Source organism: Thermobia domestica, chromosome 13 (assembly GCF_964235325.1).
Source record: "Thermobia domestica chromosome 13, izTheDome1.hap1.1, whole genome shotgun sequence".
Classification (NCBI taxonomy): domain Eukaryota; kingdom Metazoa; phylum Arthropoda; class Insecta; order Zygentoma; family Lepismatidae; genus Thermobia; species Thermobia domestica.
The window spans coordinates 125959152-125980338 of record NC_137466.1 but is presented as its reverse complement, the minus strand read 5'-3'; the positions used below and the strand labels follow the sequence as shown (position 1 = coordinate 125980338).

The 21187-nt window shown below is 34.4% G+C and overlaps 1 protein-coding gene across 3 annotated transcripts in view; it reads left to right on the top strand.

Moving 5' to 3' along the window:
* The first annotated feature begins 951 nt into the window (after positions 1 to 951).
* LOC145668488 (dymeclin) overlaps positions 952 to 21187 on the top strand; it is a 70031-nt gene continuing 49795 nt past the window's right edge. The window contains exons 1-3 of one of the 3 annotated variants that reach the window (XM_081736431.1): positions 952 to 1093; positions 17629 to 17783; positions 19936 to 20082. In XM_081736431.1, the coding sequence (XP_081592557.1) occupies positions 17644 to 17783; positions 19936 to 20082 (287 nt within the window). In that variant the 5' untranslated portion in view covers positions 952 to 1093; positions 17629 to 17643. The other 2 variants (XM_081736430.1, XM_081736429.1) reach the window with 2 other exon arrangements.

Genomic DNA, 21187 nt, shown 5'->3' with positions numbered 1-21187 from the left:
CTAACCGCTTAGCCACGAAAAATCTCTCAATTAAATTATATATACTTCCAAACTATTTGTATAACATAAACATACCAATTGAGAGCACTCTCCTTCTTACAAGTAGCATAGACATAGTTTCTCAAATTTCTCTATGTTGTTAACTGCAATATGCCTCAAACATTGCATATGACGTTTTGCGTGTAGGTTTACATATTACGAATAAAATGTTTACAATCAATGAAGAAGGAAAATAAGCTTTGGGCTTACCAGCCGTCAATTTGCATTTTATCGGTTTCTTTCTCTCCAGTGATATTCCGAAGCCCAAGTACAGAGGTTCGGCGTTAGGCGCGCGCGAAACCTAGTGCCAATAATGAGCTCATGGGGCCAGAGTACTGGTAACAATCGACGAGCGCCGACGTGTGTATGTGCGATTGTACCTATTTCTTGGACGCCCTTAGCGCGGGGCCTGGGGCAGTTGCCCCTTTGGCCGCCCCCAAACTCCGCTTCTGCCCAAGTGTTTAGGGCCTTCACACCTTAGAAACATTCCTAGCTAAAATAAGTAAATAAAATAAAATAAATAAATCTCTGGCCGCTGTTCCAAATGCAGGGCATTTTTTTAAAACAGCGTTCAAATGGAAGAAAATTAATTTTTAATTAGCTCGTTTTAATATTATCCTTGCAAGTTACATACCGTATGTTATTGATAATGATCAAATCTAGTTGAATTTTGAAATCTGGATGATAAAACTTTCGAAAGAAATTGTCATCTTATTACATAGGGAAGTTCTATCGCTTCTCTGTTAGACACAGTTTAACAATTGAATAGGAATGAATTAAAAGAAGTTCATTTTTTGGTTCTTATTGAATGAAGATTCAACATTTTGGTGATTTTTGCAGAAGTACCTAATAATTTATAGAAAAAAGATTAACAACACTGATAATCTCTGCTGTCGATGTCAGCACCAGTCAGTGTGTGCACTTGATCATACCACCGTTTATGCGAAATACGTTGGGACAGCTGTAAAACCAGAAAGATCTGTTATTTTGAATCGGAGCTTCAATCTTGTGTATCCTCGAAATCGTTCAGTTGATTCATTTATGATTCAATATAGTAATGTTTATTAATTTATCAATAACTATTAGTTGATTTAATTTGAACATCTGAAATTCTATATTACATTATTCTATTTGTAATTCAATTGTGTACTATTGAATTCCTAAAGAGTAGATGTTCAGAACTATTTTGAGGTTTTGACTCAGCATACTATTATGACAAAGTTTCGATTCGTTATCACTGTCAAATATCACATCTGTTCCAGCAGACGTTAACTATTTGTTAATTGACTGGGTGCCGGAATCATCTTTATGATGTTTCGCATAAGCAGAAATCTACGATAAACAATTTACTGTTGAGTTGGTGGCTATGCGTAAGTTGAAAATTGCAGTGGATATAAAGAACTACATTATATTTGAGGTATATTTTAAGTACGATGGAAGGCAGTGAATTGCACAGAAGAGTGCTGTGACCTTTGCGAGCTATCGTCAGGAATTTGGACGCAATAGTTGGTAAAGTCCCAAACTATAAGTACTATGTTGATTAACGTAATGTACTTTTCATTCATTAATGGAAAAAAGTTTGAGAAACATCTATAGAAGTAAGGGCTAAATTTCTAATGTATATAATAACCGTAGCTCTATGTAGATTACCGGGTGTGGGAATTCAGACCACTGAATTATTATTTACATAACTTGTGACAGACTACATGAGATCGGATCTGCTGCTTAAAGTGGATACTCTGGTGCAGCTGACTTCCGAGCAAGTTCGCCAGTGGGTGTACTTGTCTTTGATGCTTAGTGGTTCTGACCACTTTAAACAGTACGTCCCGTCTCGGCATTTATTCCATTAACAGCTTTTCAACATTACAATAATGACTATGAATGGGTAGGTAGTTCAGTTTAGCCACATTAAGTTAGATTTCATTCACTTAGTACACTGGTTTCGCGTGGCAGGGCTTATAGGAACTTTAGCTCCCGTCCCAGGCGCTGTGCTAAACTCGGGCGTTACAGTAAGCTTAAAACAAAATCCGTGCTATCCTGTTTTACTGATCCATACATGATTTCATGATTTATATCCTTTCATCAGGGAATGCATAATAGTACTGTGTGAACTATTTATTGTGGGTATAAATACAGCCTTTGAACATGTTATAAAAACTACAGTGCAAAATACGAACCAATTTGTGCTAGGTTGTCACTGAAAACTAAAAGTAAAACTGGGTTCACATTATTATAATGTGTGAAAATGATGTAGTGTAACCTCAAAATGATTATGTAGTTATTTCATCACGAAATTCACTTGTAGTGCCTTATAAATTGTTTCTTATAGTAGGAGTTACATTCATGGGTGTGGTTTTTCCTTTGCGGATGTAAGTACGCGTCTAAGTTCACTATACGAGTATAAATGCGCGTCCAAACATATAGCATAAAACGACTGGAAGAAACGCCAACTTGTGCTTGATGGCCACTAAAAGGGAGAATGTTAAATAATCGAGTCAAAGTAGGAGCGAAGCAGAGGATCTCCCATGGGGGTGCGTTCGCAGGCAGCATGCGCGTCAGCGGAGGGTGTGCGTATATATGATGCTAGTGCAAAAGCACAAACTAGCTTGTGATTGATAGCTACTAAAATCGAAACTGCTGTCTAACCGAGTCAGGACCGAAGCGCAGCAGAGGGTCCCGCGCGGGAGTTCGTCCACAGAAATAGACTCATCAGCAACGGGGGGTATGCACATATACGAGAATAGTGCAAAAATACTTGATATTGCATAAAATCACATAGGTTAGAGCACTTGTAATAGAATTGTAAACGTAAAATTTAGATTTCCCACATTGTACAGGAATGCTCCGTCAATGGAAATTTATATCTTACACAGTCGTCTTTGATATGCCCTCATTCATTTTAACCCAAGTATAACTCTTGTAATGTTTTCCCACATGTAAGATAATAAGGCTACATTATGAATATGAATACGAAATACTGGTTTCCGACATTAAGTAGGATTCTTCCCATAGCCCTATGCATCCTCTTTCATATGCACTCACTCATTTTAATTGTAAAGTTACTATTTTTCTGGCCCGGTCTATTCTTAATTAGTACTGATTCAGAGTAAAGTGAAGATGGTGGTCCCGCGCGGGTACGATTCCGTAGAGAGAAGACCCGTCAGCAATGGTGAGCATGCGCGTAAGTGAGGATAGTGGAAAAACGCGTGTTTGCTACATGTCTTACCGTAGGAGAGCTTTATCGTTACGGATTGTGGGTTAACACGTTACATTAACATAGGAATTCAGTTCAACATGGCTTCCTTATAAATTATTACATTCTTACATACAAGCGCACATTTTGGATTTTTTTTTTTTTTTTAACATTATTAGTAATGTCAAGAGTAAACTCTCCATATATTTTGATTGCTTGTGTATTCGTCTTTTGAAACGGCATTAGATGTTCCTTCTGTACATTTTACAAATTATGGATACGTAAACTAAGTTGGCACCGAAGATCATTTGCATTAGTATGTTGCGAATGAGTGAACCTCTTCAGGGACTTCGTAATGAGTCATGGATGTGTCAATTTTCAATTAATGTGGGAGCTCTGTCGTAATTAAGTCATACGCAGCGCAGCGCGACAAGACCGGGTTCAAACTTAAGTTTTTCGAATCCAATTTGAACTATAGTTTCACATCCTTGCTACATTAAATTATGTGGTAAAACCTTAAATTTCAGACCAGCCATTTAATTATGAATTTGCTCATATTGGCATCTCCCGCTTTTCTTTGATAAGAAAGCATAATTATCAAGAATGAATTTAACAAAAGGTTTCCTTAAAAAAAGAGAGAGACTGGATGTGGGAAGGAGGTTAGGAAGAAAGGAATACCTTCATTTCGACGTCTGGACTCTGATGCTGGTATCCACGGGCTCTGCTCCTCTGGCTCTCACGATGGCTCTGATCTCACAACGTCGGCGAGGTCCTCTCCTAAGTCAGGCTCCAGTCAGCTAGTAGGAGTCCAACAGCAACCTCTTCTTCTTGGATCGCGACTCCCCATTCCATGGTCATTTCATTACGTCTGTTATTTAATATGCGTGGTTTGCTATTACCACATTTTCGTTCGTGAGCCAAGGAGGGCTGGGTCCAACCCTGCCGCCCCCCTTCGGGCGGCCATGGCCAGGATAGCAGACCCGTCATTTGAATCTGAAACGAGACAGAGGTTTCGATTCAGAAAAAAATGCTATGGAATAAACCCACAAAACACTCACTTTGTCATTATTTTCTCCTACTTTCTGCTTAAAAACAATTAGTTCTGTAGTTAATAAATAGTTTTATCGTTTTCGACTTCGCTTAAATCGGGGCGCAAAATTTCAAAGTCAGACGCACTCTCCAATCCAAAAGTGATGGTCGCCAACCTCTCTCACGTACAAATTATGAGATCTCCCCCCACCCCCACCCCCCCCCCACACACAAACACACGGCTTTTGCTTTGACAAAGAAAGAGATTACATCAGGGCATAAAATTTTAAAAACAGACAATTCAATTCAGGATAATCAATTTGAATTGGACAACTCATATACATGTTAAAAAATATCTTACCGTAAGACTTCATCGGATCAGAGTCCTTAAGTGAAGGACCACTGATGGAAATTGTGACCAAATCATCCAGTGTGTCAGTCTTCAGTGGATTTCTGTAGGCAGTCTTAACTCTGTTGAGACTACTGAAGCCTCTCACATGAAACAGTACTCACAGGTAAAACTGCACAAAATGTAGTAATTTCAATTGAAGGTGGGAAAAAAGGGGCGAATTACAACGTTGTGAAGACTTTGCTTTCTATGTCCGTTATAAAGACTTCACACTCCGGGTTTTCTCTCACTCAGTGACAATTATTTTTGTGCGAAACATAAACTGCGCAGCCCTATGAGTTTAGGCAGAAATCATTCCTACCGAACCTGGTTTCAGCTCTTTTTTGTTTTGTTTTGTTTTGTTTAAACCAGATTTTTTTGTTTAAATAATTTGCTGTATGTATTTATATTACATATGGACAGAAATAAGTTTGTTTCGCCTTGCTGTTATTATGCAACGACAGGGTTATGCTGGAAGGAGTTTTATAAGCTTAAAGCGGGATCCAAACAGCTTCCCGGCTTACATCCGAGAGAAATTGTCCTCCATTTGGACTCGAAACCGGGACTAATTGGCCACAAATGCAATGAGTCTGCCGACTCACTCACGAAGGACTCCTGATAAAAATACGTTGTACTGATCTTTACATACTTGTTAATATAATTTTCAAGAGTAATCTCAGGACAAAAAGATAAATAGTTGCACAAGTGAAACCATTATACAGAATTATATATAAATCGGGAAACTCCCGCGTTATCCATTGGGAAAATCCTGTTATTACTTTAAATGCAAAGCAAATCCTGTTATTGCTTTGCATGTAAAATCTAAGGTCAACGTATCATAATCAGTACGCTGAAACTAAGGTATTAAATTCCAAATTTAGTATGTAGATATAATTCAATAAAATTAAAACGAAGCCCAATCCAAGCTAATGTTGGAAGCTACGTAGCAGGGTTGGTTGGTTTAACCAATGTGATTTAAACCAGCTGTTTTTTTTTTTTTTCAAAAAAAAAAAAAAAAAAACACAACTGGTTTAAACCAAAAAACGAAAAATGTTCGTAAAAGTGTAACTATTCGTAAAATCTTGATGAACACACATTTGTGGGTTATCACGTTTCACTCCCATATATTATTCGTACTATATTCAGACCTAAATTCTCCATTCTTTACTCAAAGGGATCATATTACAAAAGCAACTTTTTATGTAACTTTATGGATGTTTCTTTTGTGATTTTTTTTATAGTTTGTTATTATCGTTATGCAACCAAAGGAACATTCTAAACATTGTTTCGTTTTAATAATGTTTACTATTGATAAAATACATCGAAGTGCCGTACTTTTTGGGGAGGGGGTCATACAAACCCCACGAGAGGCAATTATTGAAATAACAAGAATCTTTGGTAACTATTTATGTATAAATGGGTCAGAGCCAAGATGGAGTCAAACAATTCATATCTTTATTAACATTTCTTACTGATATGCAAGGTAAGTCGTTATATTTCTCTAACTTGGACTAATAAAAGTCGTAGTGAACTGACCTGGACTAAATTAGTTCTTCTGTGATCTGTAGTACTTCGAAATTGTGCATATGTAATTCTCTATAATGCTTCCACTTGTGCAATTGTTTATCTTTTTGTCCTTCTGTCCTAATGACTCTTGACGATTATATTAACAAATATGCAAAGATCAATCAACGTATTTTTATCAGGAGTCCTTCGTGAGTAAGTCGGCAGACGTATCGCATTTGTGGCCAATTAGTCCTGGTTTCTAGTTCAAATGGAGGACAATTTCTCTTGGATGTAAGCCGAGAAGCGGTTTGGATTCCGCTTTAAGCTTATGTGATCCCTTCCAGCATAACCCGGTTGTTGCATACTAACACCAAGGCGAAACAAGCTTATTTCTATCCATATGTGATATAAATACATAGAGCAAATTATTTAAACCAAAAAAAAAAAAAAACTAGTTTAAACAAAAAAAACGGGTTTAAACCAAAAAACCAGGTTTTTTTGTTTTTTCAATAAAAACCATGGTTTTTGCCAACCCTGCTACGTAGGCAGTCGATAAATTTTGCCAATGTCTATCAATACATTTAGGCAACCTTTGCTTCTTGATAAAGCAACAAGCACTCAGGCAAGCAAAAACATACAATTTGGCTTCGTTTCGTATGTTTAGGCTTAACATCTTTATGTAATACCGAGGTTATGAAGAACACTTTCGCTTTAAAGTGACATCCTAGCCGCTACTTGGTTTACACATGAAAGAAGGGTTACGGTTCGACCGAGAATTGAACATGGGACACCTTCATTAAAAGGTGAAAAGGAGATAAAACTAATGCAGATGGTTTGATATGTGGAAACGTCACCATGAAGTTCGCACGATTTAAAGTATTTTTCTTTTCTTTTCTTTTTCTTTCTTTTTTTTTTGTTTCTTTTTGGTTTAAACCAGTTGTTTTTTTAAAAAACCAGCTGGTTTAAACCAGCCAACCCTGCCACTCATAATTCTTTAAACAATAAAAATTTGTAACGGCTGTATCCGTTTGCATTATATGTATGTACGGGCGGTGATTAAGAGGGCAGGAGGGGGCAGTTGCCCAATACTTTTTTGAAGTGACCCCGTAATGTATATAGTTTCATATGGAAATATGATGTTTTTGTATGTAGGCTATTACTGGTTCATAGAAAAAAATGGTGCCATATAGGCCTAATATTTGCCGTGGCGTGAGTACGTAGACCCTATTAGTATTTGTCTTCCCGTGGAGTTAAGAAAGCCACATGAATTGCGTTTTAATTGAGACGGAAAATGGCCCAAAAATTAACCTTTTGGAGGACAATAAAGTCTTTCACAAGTTATTCTTTAATTTCGAAGAAATCGACAGTTCCTAAAATAGACTATAATTTCGTCTTTCTAATAGTAAGGAATATTGATTAAAAAGAGAGTAATAAGAATCAACTTCTACATTTTTCATTGTTTTGCCTACAGTATTTATATTCCGCAATTACAAGTTGGTGATGAAAGAAAAAAATGTTTCTTTTTTTACTAGCAGACACAACAATGCTCTTTTCGCAGAAGCAGCAAAGCCCCTTTTTTTTTCTTTCAACAGAAAAGAAGAAAGAAATAGTTGAGAATGCTCGAAGGGCATTGCCAGAATGAACTTAAAAAGAATTATTTTTTTCGAAATTTATATGAAATTGTATATTAAATGTATTTGATTAAATTCAATAGATAATACATTTATATATTTGGAACCTGCGTATTAGGGGATCTGTTGAATTAGCTATATTGAGCTGTCACGTTTTATCACCATATATATATATATATATATATATATATATATATATATATATATATATATATATATATATATAGTTATTGCAATAACCAGTGGCCACCGGTTACTATTTGTTAACAAAATGTTCACCATCCTCTTAGGTATTGATCAACACCAATATCATCTCTCTATGACTTACGGTTCCCAACATATGACTCCTTAAATTTCCCGAAATCGGAAATTTTCGGTCCAATATCTTGAGAACAGTAAGTCATAGAGAGATTATATTGGTGTTCATCAATACTTAAGAGGATGGTGAACATTTTGGTACCAAACAGTGACCGGTTGCCATTGGCCAAATCACACAATTTTCCAGACAGAATTTTAAGGATGTTCATGAGCAAGGAATCAAATCTCCTAGTTAGATTTTCGTTGTTCAAGAGTACAAAGGGCTAGTACTAACATACGTTGCTCTTGTCAATTTACTTAATAAAATATGAAATACAATATCCGGTATTTTAGATAGTATCCTATTAATTATACAACCTTTCGTCAAACAAAGTGTTAGAAACCATTCGGAAATCTAACATTTATATACAAATATTCAGATCATATCTTGCTCACCCGCCCCACTTTTAACGTCCAATTGCTGCCACTGTATGCATGTAATAGAGACTAGTAAATGCAGTATAACTATCAAAGTACATTATCACTCTAAATATCAATCACTGACTCTTAGAATTAAGTTTAAACTATATAAGTATTTGCTTTTTTTTTTTTTTTTTTCGTTTTATATGAACTGGATTAAATTTAGAGGAAACATATTTTTTTGTGTGGAACCTAATATGAAATTCTGCTCTTTTGTCTTTGTATGTCAGATTTTGACAATATATCTAATATACCCTATTACAATGTTGATCATTTCAATATGCTGAAAATTTCTGATAATACATAAGAAATGTGTTCAAAAGTATCGGTATCGGCAGTATCGGCCTCTTCAGTATCGGGTATCGGTACATCCCTACTAACTATGTCTAATACATAATTTCAGGTGGAATCATAAACGGGGTAGGGTTGTGGAGATTTGAAGTTTAGCAATGAAAGTCAGTGAGAAACGGATTTTGATGCGCGCGATCATCTTTATCCGAGAACGCTATCTATGTTTGCATACTGATAAACAGATGGCGCCCTGTCATTTCTAGCAATGGTCTAACGTCACAATCACCTGATTTAAGTAGTCGCACTCAAACAGTTATGGGTTATTCCATTATAAATGTTCGAACACTCCCCAGTCGACCATCTGGGATTTTGATGAAATTTAACACATAGGTACCTACATCCCTCGTAAGAAAGCCTGTAATTTTTATTTTATTTTCTGTCTCTACCAGTTCTTGAGAAATTGACTTAGAAGTGAGGCAGTCTGCATCGTGACTTGCTGAATACGCTGATTATTTAAGTTTTCAGTGAGCAAGAACTCGGTTACTAATTATGTTACATGAGTCAAACTTTTTCTGCAATAAATATATGCATCGTTGTAATGAAGTGATGCATATATTTATTGCAGAAAAAGTTTGACTCATATAACATAATTAGTAACTGAGTTCTTGCTCATTGAAAACTTAAATAATCAGTGGCATGACCATTTTATGTTCGGAGATATAAAATGTCAAAGTCGGTCCTTTTTTTTACATCACCGTTTATAAAGCTCATTTTTTAACGTGTCAAATTTTCTAGATAAAACAACAAATACCGGTACCTGTGTTTGTGTGCAGTCATTTACACTGATTCTGCACTTGAAAACATATATTGTAAGACTGTAAGAAGAAACAACCTGCCATAGAAAGAAATTAATTGTTACAAAATAGTACATCTCTGTGGGTCAAAATTACAGTTCAGTATTAGTAATAAGAAATTGAGCGTTCAAATAAGTAAAGAAAAGACATGCAGACAAAGTGAAAAGAAACATAATAAATCTGTGGAACAGGTTACGTAAGCAAATAATACGTGCATGTTGTGAAACACAAATGATTTGAAATTGTGGAAACTTATATGAATTAACACTTTGCAAAACAACATACCTTTCTTTACTTTTTAAGACATGCTAGTACTTTTTGGTAACTATTATAATCCAGTCTGTATGTTCGTCCACTGCTACCTTGTAATAAAGGTACTTCTAGGGTATAGATAACATCATGGAATGGTATCCAGACTTCATCCTTCTGCAGTGGCCATGACTCAGAGGACTCAGCTAATAGCATGAAATTCACACGTACATCTTTATTTTCACATGACACTTCGTTGACCATACCAGCGTACCACGTACTGTCATAGATGCATGCAACGTACTCACCACTATGAAGCTTATGTTGCCATTCTTCTCTTGCTTCCACCAGATACACTGTGGTATCAAACTCGTCTGCAGAAGTTATCTTCATGAGGACTGTGTTTGCCTTAGTTGGTATAAATGCATGGTGAGAGCGAGTTCCAGGAATGATCTTCAAGTTTGTATGTCTTTTCTATGCATTCACTTTCGAGTTATCTTCAGCAGACACACAAAAATAGTGTATACCTTTAATGTTGCTGTCAGCCCATTCTCACATTCCTTGTGCAGTAACAATTGGTCTTGTAGGTGACTGAAGACTGGTTCTGGCTGTCAATCTTTTTGTAGTTGCTCCTACACCATCACGTGGGCTTTTGCCGTGGGATGTTGCAAAATAGTGCCATTGTGCTTTGATTTCGAAGACAGTTTCATGCTGACATGGATTGTAAATGTTCTTGTAATTTTTATATTGTGATCCAGCACCATCACTGAAGTAAATTATCTTATCAATCTGCCTATCTTGAAGGATTTGTGTCAGGTGTGTCATGAAATGCCTTAGGAATTTACAGACAGTAGTAACATTATGCTGCAAACTATCTGACATGCAACAGAAATTGAAACATTGCAGGGCTCCATTATCATTACAGTACACCACGAAAGGATGCACAGTTGCCTGGGATTTCTGCCAATGATGCCCCTGAACCTCGACCTGTATAACGAAGGTGTAATTTTCGGCAAAGTCCAGTAAAACAATTAGCTCTGCTTTCTGAAGTGAAGTTTTTATGTTACTCAGGTATGCAGCTCGAGCCTTGGTTATGTAATAATGCTCTCTAAGACTATCAATTCCCTGAGCCAATGTGTCACAGAACTTATTCACCGAGAGCTGTAGGGTTTGTAATGTCAACCGGTCTGTGTGAACCTAGTTTTTAAATTTAACACAGTCATCACCTTCAAGTAAGTGATCATCAAAACGGTTTATTAGATAATCTTGCACAGCCTCCTTCCTTCCACAATTGCCAAAGTAATGTAACATACACTGCACCTTCAATATCTTTCAGTTTCTTCAATTCTGATTTTCTGCGGAATAATAATTTGTGGCACTTTTCACCATTCCCAACACCGAAACTACAAGGTTCCATTTTTCTGATGTGGTTCACAAATGCAAAATGCTACTTCTGTGATAATCATATACTAATTCCATCTAGTGGCCAGGTATAAGAAATATGTGATAAATCAGGCTCCAGTAATACCATCTGTTGAGAATCTCTGTAATTACTTCCATTCTCCATATCCGTTCTAAACCTGAAAGACTACCGACACCTGTTGACAAAGGCGATAATTTACAATGGAAGGAAATACATCAGGCTTTTGAAATTCATACAAGTTGTTTGTTACATAAGTAGCAATGTTCATCCAAAATATCACACTCATATTCAACTGTCAACATAGTTACATAGGGCTCTGAAAGTAACATTTTTTTTTATTATTTATTTATTTATTTATTTATACAATGATATCAACTTTAACCTCCCATAAACCCTGTAAATAAAGTTTAAACATCTCTGCATTACTGGTGCATATAGTTTACTACCCTGTGAGGTACTGCACACAAACACAGGCATTTGTTGTTTTATCTAGAAAATCTGTGACACGTTAAAAATTGAACTTTATAAACTATGATGTTAAAAAAAAAAAAAAAAAAAAAAAAAAAAAAAAAGTGCTGACTTTGACATTATATATATCTCCGGACATAAAATGGTCATGCCACTTTCAACATATTACCGGTACTTCATTACAACGATATGTATATATATTTATTGCAGAAAAAGTTTGACCCATGTAACATAATTAGTAACCGAGTTCTTGCTCGTTGAAAACTTAAATAATCAGTGTGTTGAGCAGGTTACAATGCGGCCTGCTTGACTTCTAAGTCAGTTTCTCAAGAACTGGTAGAGACAGAAAATAAAATTACAGGCTTTCTTACGAGGGATGTAGGTACCTGTGTGTCAAATTTCATCAAAATCCCAGATGGTCGACTGGGGATTTTTTCTAATTTCGGTGATTATATACGGACTGACCCTTATAGTAAACTGGACTGTCAGCGTTATTTAGGCTACATCACGAATTAGTATTGCCTTGTAGAGTATACGGTGTTTGTGTCTTAACTGGTCAGCTGCGCTGTATCATTAATGCTGATGGCGCGTGGCGAACCAAACATGTTTTTCATTTAGTTAGTGCTAAGCTTCAAATCTCTATAACCTCTCTTCCATCTGCACCGCCTGAAATTTTATATTTAGGCTTAGTTAACCATCGTCTATGTTTGTTCAAATTCCCAGCGGACGTAGGCTAACCTCTTCTTAATCAGACAAAAAGAAGCCACTAAACAACCGAACTTCTTGTTCCAAAGATGATTACCCGAACAATGATCGCATTTAGAGGAGAAAATAAAAAGCACAAATATTGTACTTTGCCTAATTTACCGTAACATCAGAGAAACAAAAAATATATACACATGATTAAAATAGCTTACGGTTTACGGGCATCTTTTTATAAAATGTCATGTAGAGTAAGAATAGGGTTATCCATGGATAATTACTACAAATGCAATACTTTTCATGAAGTAAGTCGGTAGTACAATCAAAAGAAAAATTGTACGGTGTGCGACGTTACATTCCGGCTTAAAGATTTACTTCATGAGAGCAAGAAAATGGTTATAAATACAGTCTTCTACGTAAAATTCGTCTCGTATTGCCTTTAAAAGAAACTTACCCACCTATCCAACATATCCATATATTACAGCTTTTTTTTTTTTTTTTTTTTGACTCATCGAGAGGTGTGGAACCAAGCTTTAGCAAGTAAAATCACGTGACTGTACCCAAAGATAAACTAGCTTCAGTTGCGTATGGTTTCTTTATTACGCCTGGATTCCTTATTTCAACGTAATTCATGTTTTTTGTTTCATGTTCTCGCTTTCCACAATGTTTACCGTAAAATAGGTATAGGTCCACTTATATAGTTTTAGTCAGGGTTGGCAAAAACCATGCTTTTATTGAAAAAACCAAACAACCAGGTTTTTTGGTTTAAATAATTTGCTCTATGTATTTATATCACATATGGACAGAAATAAGCTTGTTTCGCCTTGGTGTTAGTATGCAACAACCGGGTTATGCCGGAAGGGGTCACATAAACTTAAAGCGGAATCCAGACCGCTTCTCGGCTTACATCTAAGTGAAATTGTTCTCCATTTGAACTAGAAACCGAGACTAATTGACCACAAATGCGATACGTCTGCCGACTCACTCACGAAGGACTCCTGATAAAAATACGTTGACTGATCTTTGCATATTTGTTAATATAATCGTCAAGGGTCATTATGACAGAAGGACAAAAAGATAAACAATTACACAAGTGGAAGCATTATACAGAATTACGTATGGACAATTTCACAGTACTACAGAGTACAGAAGAACTAATTTAGTCCAAGTCAGTTTACTACGACTTTTATTAGTCCAAGTTAAAGAAATATAACGACTTACTTTGCATATCAGTAAGAAATGTTAATAAAGATACGAATTATTTGAGTCCACTTTCGCTCTGACCCATTTATACATAAATAGTTACCAAAGATTCTTGTTATTTCAGTAATTGCCTCTCGTAGGGTTTGTATGACACCCCTCCCCCAAAAAGTACAGCATTTCGATGTATTTTATCAATAGTAAACATTATTAAAACGAAACAATGTTAAGAATTTCCCTTTGGTTGCATAACAATAACAAAAAAAAAAAAAACAAACAAAAGAAACATCCATCAAATTACATTAAAAAAAAAGTTGCTTTTGTAATATAATCTCTTTGAGTAAAGAATGGGGAATTTAGGTCTAAATATAGTACGAATAATATATGGGACTGAAACGTGATAACCTACAAATGTGTGTTCATCAAGATTTTACGAATAGTTACACTTTTACGAACATTTTTCGTTTTTTGGTTTAAACTTTTTTTTTTTTTTTTTTTTTTGAAAAAAAAAAACTGGTTTAAACCAGCCAACCCTGGTTTTAGTGTTGAAGAAGGATGCTAAACTTCAGGGAACAAACAAAAATTCATAGTTTTTTTTTTTTTCACAATTCTTAACTTTGTCATTATCATTGTTAATTTATAACTCACGTTTAAAGTTTTCCTAAGTAATCCTTCCTCACGTTCTTTAGTATGTTAATCGATTACGTTGCTAATTAAAATTTTAAGTTTTCCCGCACGTACCACCTCTGGCGATGTTCCTGATGATAAAATTTTATGGTGACCTACAAAATAATTAGTCAACTTTTTTTTTCTTTTCTTTCTTCTTCCTATTTTCGTTCGATTGAAAGTTTTATAGAGTAGCCTTAGAACTTGTAGACACCATCCCAGTATTTTGGATAAAAGTAAGATAGCAATATGGGAAGTGTTTTTAGACATTTTCCGTGTCACCATACTCATCTTCATTCGCTATTTGAAACTTTTGGCTCCCCACCTACAACCTTACAATATGGGACTAATCGCTTTACAAAAAAAAAAAAAAAAAAAAAAAAAAAAAAAAAAAAAAAAGTAGTTTACTCTTGGGAATGAGTTTCTTGCTAACGATTTTTTCAAAGATAACTCATGCAATACTTTTCATATTTCATAAATAAATGTTCCATTAAGAAACCTAAAATAGGGTATAAATCACTTTCGATTTAAAAATTCAGAAGGGGTAGTTTATTCTTATGGGTGAGTCTTTTTCAGATAATTTACTCAAAAATTGTTCAGTTGATTTGGTCTTGTTTCATTAATTAATACTTAATTTGCAATTCTATAACATTCATTTTGCATGAAAATGTCAACAGGTGGTAGTTTACTCTTAAAGGCGTTTCTTACAGACACTTTATTCAGGAACAACTGAGATAATTTTTTTCATATTTTATAAATAAGCATCTGTGTAACAGCGCTTCATATGACGTGAATGATTTCTCGTGAAAAAATCCTCAAGGGGTAATTTGCTGTTGGTGGTGTTTTCTTGTACATGGTTTTCTGAAAGCGTCTATTGTAATTTAATTCAATAAACATAATGACTACTGTATGAGATAATTCAAACTAAGAGGTGAGAGCAAGAAAGTTTAGTGCAATGACTCGTACCATTTATTTATATTATATTTTTATAGTTTTAATTATTATTCGTTTATTTCTTCATTAATTTTTGTTTTTCAATTCTTTTTTCGTATATTATATTTTTCTCTTTATTATTTCCTCCTACTTTATTGATCTACAAATCCAATTAGTTTTATCGTTTTTCACTAAACTGAACTTCCACTCTGGTAACATTATCAGATGACTCTGCATTCCAACATGGCGACTACTTAAACGCTTCACAGCTTCCCTCTGTTGTTTATTTATTTATTTTCCGTTATCTGATAAAGTATTTCAGTGAAGAGCGTATGACAACGAACGAAAATTCCGGACACCATTTGAGACCAAATATTTTAATTTGGCGATGACGTTTGACCTGATTGTGGCAAATGACTAACATGCACTCTTGACTTGACCACTTGGCATTTCACGCCTGGAATATCGTACCCTGGCTTGTGGTGTAAGTTTTTAGTGTATGTTATTATTTTACTGGTACTTTGCGATGATGAGTGTGTGTTAATTACCTGGTATCTGATAATTAATTTTCTATTCCCGTTAGCTAAGCCCTGTCTTAACTACAGTGAGTTTAAAGACAGCATTTGTCAAGTTCCTATAGCTCAGCGGATTCAGCTATTTAGTTAAGGACGAGAACACTGTCCATCAACGTCCCTTTCTGCGCAGTTTTTCGAACCGAACCTGTCTTGGCCGCCGTCTAGACTTAGGGAGAAAACTTGTACAAACTTTCAATTGTTTAAACTCACCCATTTAAGGAATTTGGTGATGATAGAATCAGTGTATTTGGTACGTTTTCTCGTTTGCAAATAGACATACGTTTTTAACACCTACATAAGGCGGTCGTACAAGTTTATGTGGTCCCCGAATCATAGTATTACTACTGGGAATCAAAACGCAACGTCTCCCGTACCAAAAACAGGATCACTATTCAGTCATGAAAAAACCGACGTTAGTATTTGAAGAGGAAAGGGAAAGAATAACACATTCCCTTGCTATATAAAATTATTACTTATATTTATTTATCTTTTAAACAGTAAATATTGAGTAAAGTACAGACAATCTTCGACTTAGGTAAATTCACTATTTACAAAAAAGAAATTCCGATGTATCTAAAATTTATGAACGGTACTTACATCTGAATAAGGAGTACATCTCCGACATCACCGGTCCTGTACTTGAAGACTTAAATATTGAAAATCCTTGTAATTAGGTAATTAACTATTGGTGACCTGTTATTAATTAATTTTTAATATAATTATCAGCATTGTAAGAACATTCGGGTCTGTGCTTCATTTGTAAAACATATTAGGTACTAGTAATTGAGTTTTGCAGTTCAGTATTATTAAACAGTAGTTTTTCGTACGTGTTTGCGATAAATCTTAAGTTAATGGTAAAAAATTCGACTTTTGTAAAGAGCCCTGGAACGATTTATTTACGTAAGTCGAGAACTGTCTGTAGTAACAGTTTTAGGTTTTTAAGGCTACACACTCACAACTGCGAGACTCGAAAGCCAAGACATTCAGCATAACTGATCAAATAATAAATAATTAAAACAGGTAAGTTAACGGTATTCACCTCATCTTCTATAATTTGAACATCAATTTTTATTTAAATTATTTGTTTCTCAGAATGTTTCTTCACATATCTGAAACTTTAAGTATTCTCTGAATAAGTTACTTCTTTGAAACGGAATTTTTCAATATTGGTAAGAAAGATAATGTAATGTACAGTGGCTAGTAAAACCGTTTCAACTGTCAGTATCAATGATTGTTCTAGGTAATAATCAAGACCAATTAGTCTGTAATCATGTGTAATTTTATTTGAGTCTATGTCTTACACTTAAATTGTTTGAGACTTTAAGAAAAGCGATTGAAATATTGATATTATAATATGTGATAGTGTTTTAGAACTATTTATATATTTTTTTAAATGCAAAGGTATTTAATACTACTTGTGGAATTTGAAGTGCAAAAAATATGTGGTACGGTCCATGTAGTCTGAACGGGTGGAGGACCGAAATGAAGGATGAAAATGTGTGACAGTTCGGAAAATGGACTGGATAACGTAGTAGTTAGCACACCGACAATAAGCTGGAATCCCAAATTCAACTTCTGGTCCAATCTTACATATTTTACTCTTTTAAGTTCATTGAATTCGCATTTGTGGAGAATGTGTTATAAAAAAGAAAAAATCGTTCGTTTTCTACATTTATCATATCTGTAATGTTTGCTTTCTTTCAGATTAAGGAATGAATAATGGGAACAGGTAGCAGTAGTCTTAGTGATTTAGCGTCAAACGAGTATCTGCAGAAGTTTGGTGGAAATGTGACCATCTCTCCAAACGACCCATTCTGGAATCGATTCCTTTCGTTCTCGTTCGTGCCACCTGCAACAAGGTACGTATAAGATATAATGCCTGTTCTTCATACGGAAAGAATAGTTCATGGAGAGAAAATGTATATTTGAGCGCTCTTTTCCCCCCTTAGAATGCGTATTTAAATTGAAGTAAAGTATTAAACACTTACTCTAAACAAGTTCAAAAGTTCATTTCGAACAGTGCAGCCAGGTCGACCCATATACTATTTTAAAATTCGTTTTAAACGGCTCGACCGTTCTTTATTTCTGCAGTTTTTGAATACGAAATGAGAAAATAAATTACTTTTCCCTTTGAAACAGGATTTGAAAACACTTTTTTTTTTTTTTTTTTTTTTTTTTTTTTTGAAATATTTCAATGTCTTTGAGTTCAAATGTTAAAATGTGACTTATGTGATTGTCATTATAACAATTTGCACATTTTTCTGTTCATTGTTTGAAAAAATGGTTGCCATTTTGAAATTTTATATTCGATCGCCGAGAAAATCTATACAGCAAATTTAGAATGTCTCGTGCTTCTAATGTCAAAATTTCAACTTAAAAGTCTGAAAATTGCATTCTGTGGCATGAATACCAGCTATTTTTAAACTTTACGCTGTATCGGCGTCAAAATAGACATAGCAAATTTAGAGTCTCATGCTTCTTCCCTGGAAATTTCACCTTAAAATACCGAAAATTGCGCTTTGTAACGTCATGGATACCATTTATTTAAAAAGAAAAATGGCCGCCAGTTTGAAAATTTGTGTTGGATCGCTGCAAAAATATATGCAGCAAATTTAGTGTGTCTCGTGCTTCTACTCTGAAAATTTCGACTTAAAAGATCGAAAATTGCACCCTGTAGTGTGTGTGGTACAGGCAAACGAATGATCACATGTAGATTGAGTCATCCCTGGAGCCTCACCTCGTGACGTTCCCCAAATAAGAATACCAAATATATATTAATTTAAAACAAAGATATAATTCATGTTTTATAACATAAATGTTTCAAAATGTCTTATATGAAATAAATATCTTCCAGCGTAAATTAATGGTTTTATTGTTGGAAGTTCACTTCCGATACTTTGTGCGTTCAATTACGGGAATTTCCCGAGCGCTTTCAGATTGATATGGAATAAGATTAGAAACAGGCTTAGGGTAGAAATAGCTGTGAAATTGGTTAAGGTGTCTAGAGTTTTAAGGTCAGGAAGTAAGGAAGATACGGAGTGGTGATTGTCTCACACCGTGCAACACTGAACTTAGTTACTGTGGAAAATATTTACTATCAGAAAGTAAGGAAGATTGTACGGAGTGGTGATCCTTTCACATTGTGCAACATTGAACTTAGTAACTGTAGACTAGAAAATCATTTCAAACTAAATTAGAAAATATCTTTCCCGTTTTAGTTTTTCAGTGTTTTTTCATCAATGACATTGGTTGGACTGAAAGACCTAGCCATATTTCATACTAATTTTTATATTCTAAGTCACTATGTTCTTATGTTTTACAGTATTTTCTAAAATATAAAATTGCATTTTTTTTTACCTCTAATAAGCTATAAGCATAATTCATACATTAATTTGTTCTATAATTATCTCAAGCTAAGGTAGTTTTTTTTTTTTTTTTTTTTTTTTTTTTTTTTTTTTATTCAGTGCATTCAAGTCTTAGAAAAGACTTTATTATATGTTGAGTGTTGTTGTATAACTTAACGTGAAAGCATCTAATTCGCCTAAGGAAAGTCCAAAATCTGGTAAAAATCACTTTCAGTGTCAGTATCTTAGTAGTACCAATAATATACTAATAAAAACCTCAAAAACCCATGTGGGTTCAACCAGAAAAAAAAACAGTGGGTTTTTTTCGGGCTGGGCCCACTTGGGCCAACCCTGCTTTGAAAACACTGGGACTTGCACTTGACATTGTCTTCCATTTTTATTTATTATTTTTAATTATTATTATTTGTTATGTTTTGTTAATTTCTTTATTTTCATACCTTATTCATAATTCTTTTTCCCCGTATAGTAGAAACTTAATTTGTTATTCCTTTGTTATCCTATCCTTAAGGAATATTTATTTTATTATTTCGCTGTTATTTTTCGGAACAACGAATAAAAGACAGAGCACAGAGGAAAAGAAGAATTATACAAAAGTTATATTGATACAACAAGTACTGAATATTATTCTTGTGTATTAATATTTCAGCGATGGTTATCGAGTATTGGACGAGAGTGTACAAGCTGTGTGCCAGAATTTGCTACTGAACAACCTTAAAACAGGAAATGTCGGAGCACTGCTATATGTCTTCCTTACAAGAGCAGCAGAACTCAGAGTTTCTGCACAAACTGAGAAGTAAGTAGTGGTATTATTGTTATGATGTTACGTAATTTCTATTAGTGTAAGAAAACAGATGACTGGTGGAGTTCGTAGTTTCAGTTAAATAATAATAATAATAATAATAATAATAATAATAATAATAATAATAATGGAAGAAGATAGAATATCACACGTCCTATACTTTCGACCACAGTGAAGTAAATTTTGATTGTTTAATAGTTTTTCGTAATGTCGTAACGATAATTTAGGTGACGATAGAGAGCTATTATCCAATAAAACAATTTTTATACCTGTTAGATGTAAAATAATAATAATAATAATAATAATAAATTAAGTAAGTAAAGTCTCGCTGTGAGCAGTGCCGCATTTAGAAGCTCGGCGCCTCTAAGCACTTTGCTGTTGGCGCCCTCGATAATTACGTTTCACCATCTCCTCATCCTGAAATTAAAAATAAAACTAGATTATGCTTAATTAGTGAATTAACAATTTATTACAGTTAAATGCCACTAACAAGATGCTGCAGCTACAACTACGTAACAAAAAATAATAAATTGGACATATGTTCTGAATTATTTTTAGATTTTTTACGCTATCATTAATCATATTAGAATAGTAGAAAAAAGGATTGTTTATGAAATAGTGTATTTGCTTTTCATTTTTTAACTTTTTCACACGAAAAACTTTTAAAATATTACTTAATTTTTAAGTTGTGCGCTCTAGGCACGGGCCTAGTTGGCCGAATGGAAAATGCGGCGCTGGTTGTGAGGGAGAAAAACATAATGTCTGTTTGTGAAGTTCGAGTATGTTAAGACGGATGAGATAATAAATTCCTTAGCAGTCGTAACTAAATATTATTTGTGTTTATTATTTTATAAAGTTATTTCCTAAATATAGTAAATAAATTCTTTTTGTAGAATACATGAAAATACGAATCACATAATATCTTTAATATTTGGAAGTAACTGTAAAACTTGCACAGGAAACCAGCCTATAATTAATAATTCTCGTGTGAAATGAATGAAAAAAGAAAAATGAAACCCTTAATTTAATGTCACGTGCTTATGTCCTTTAGACTAAAGGTTACGGATTATTAATGAAAGTGAATTAGTATAAGAACGTA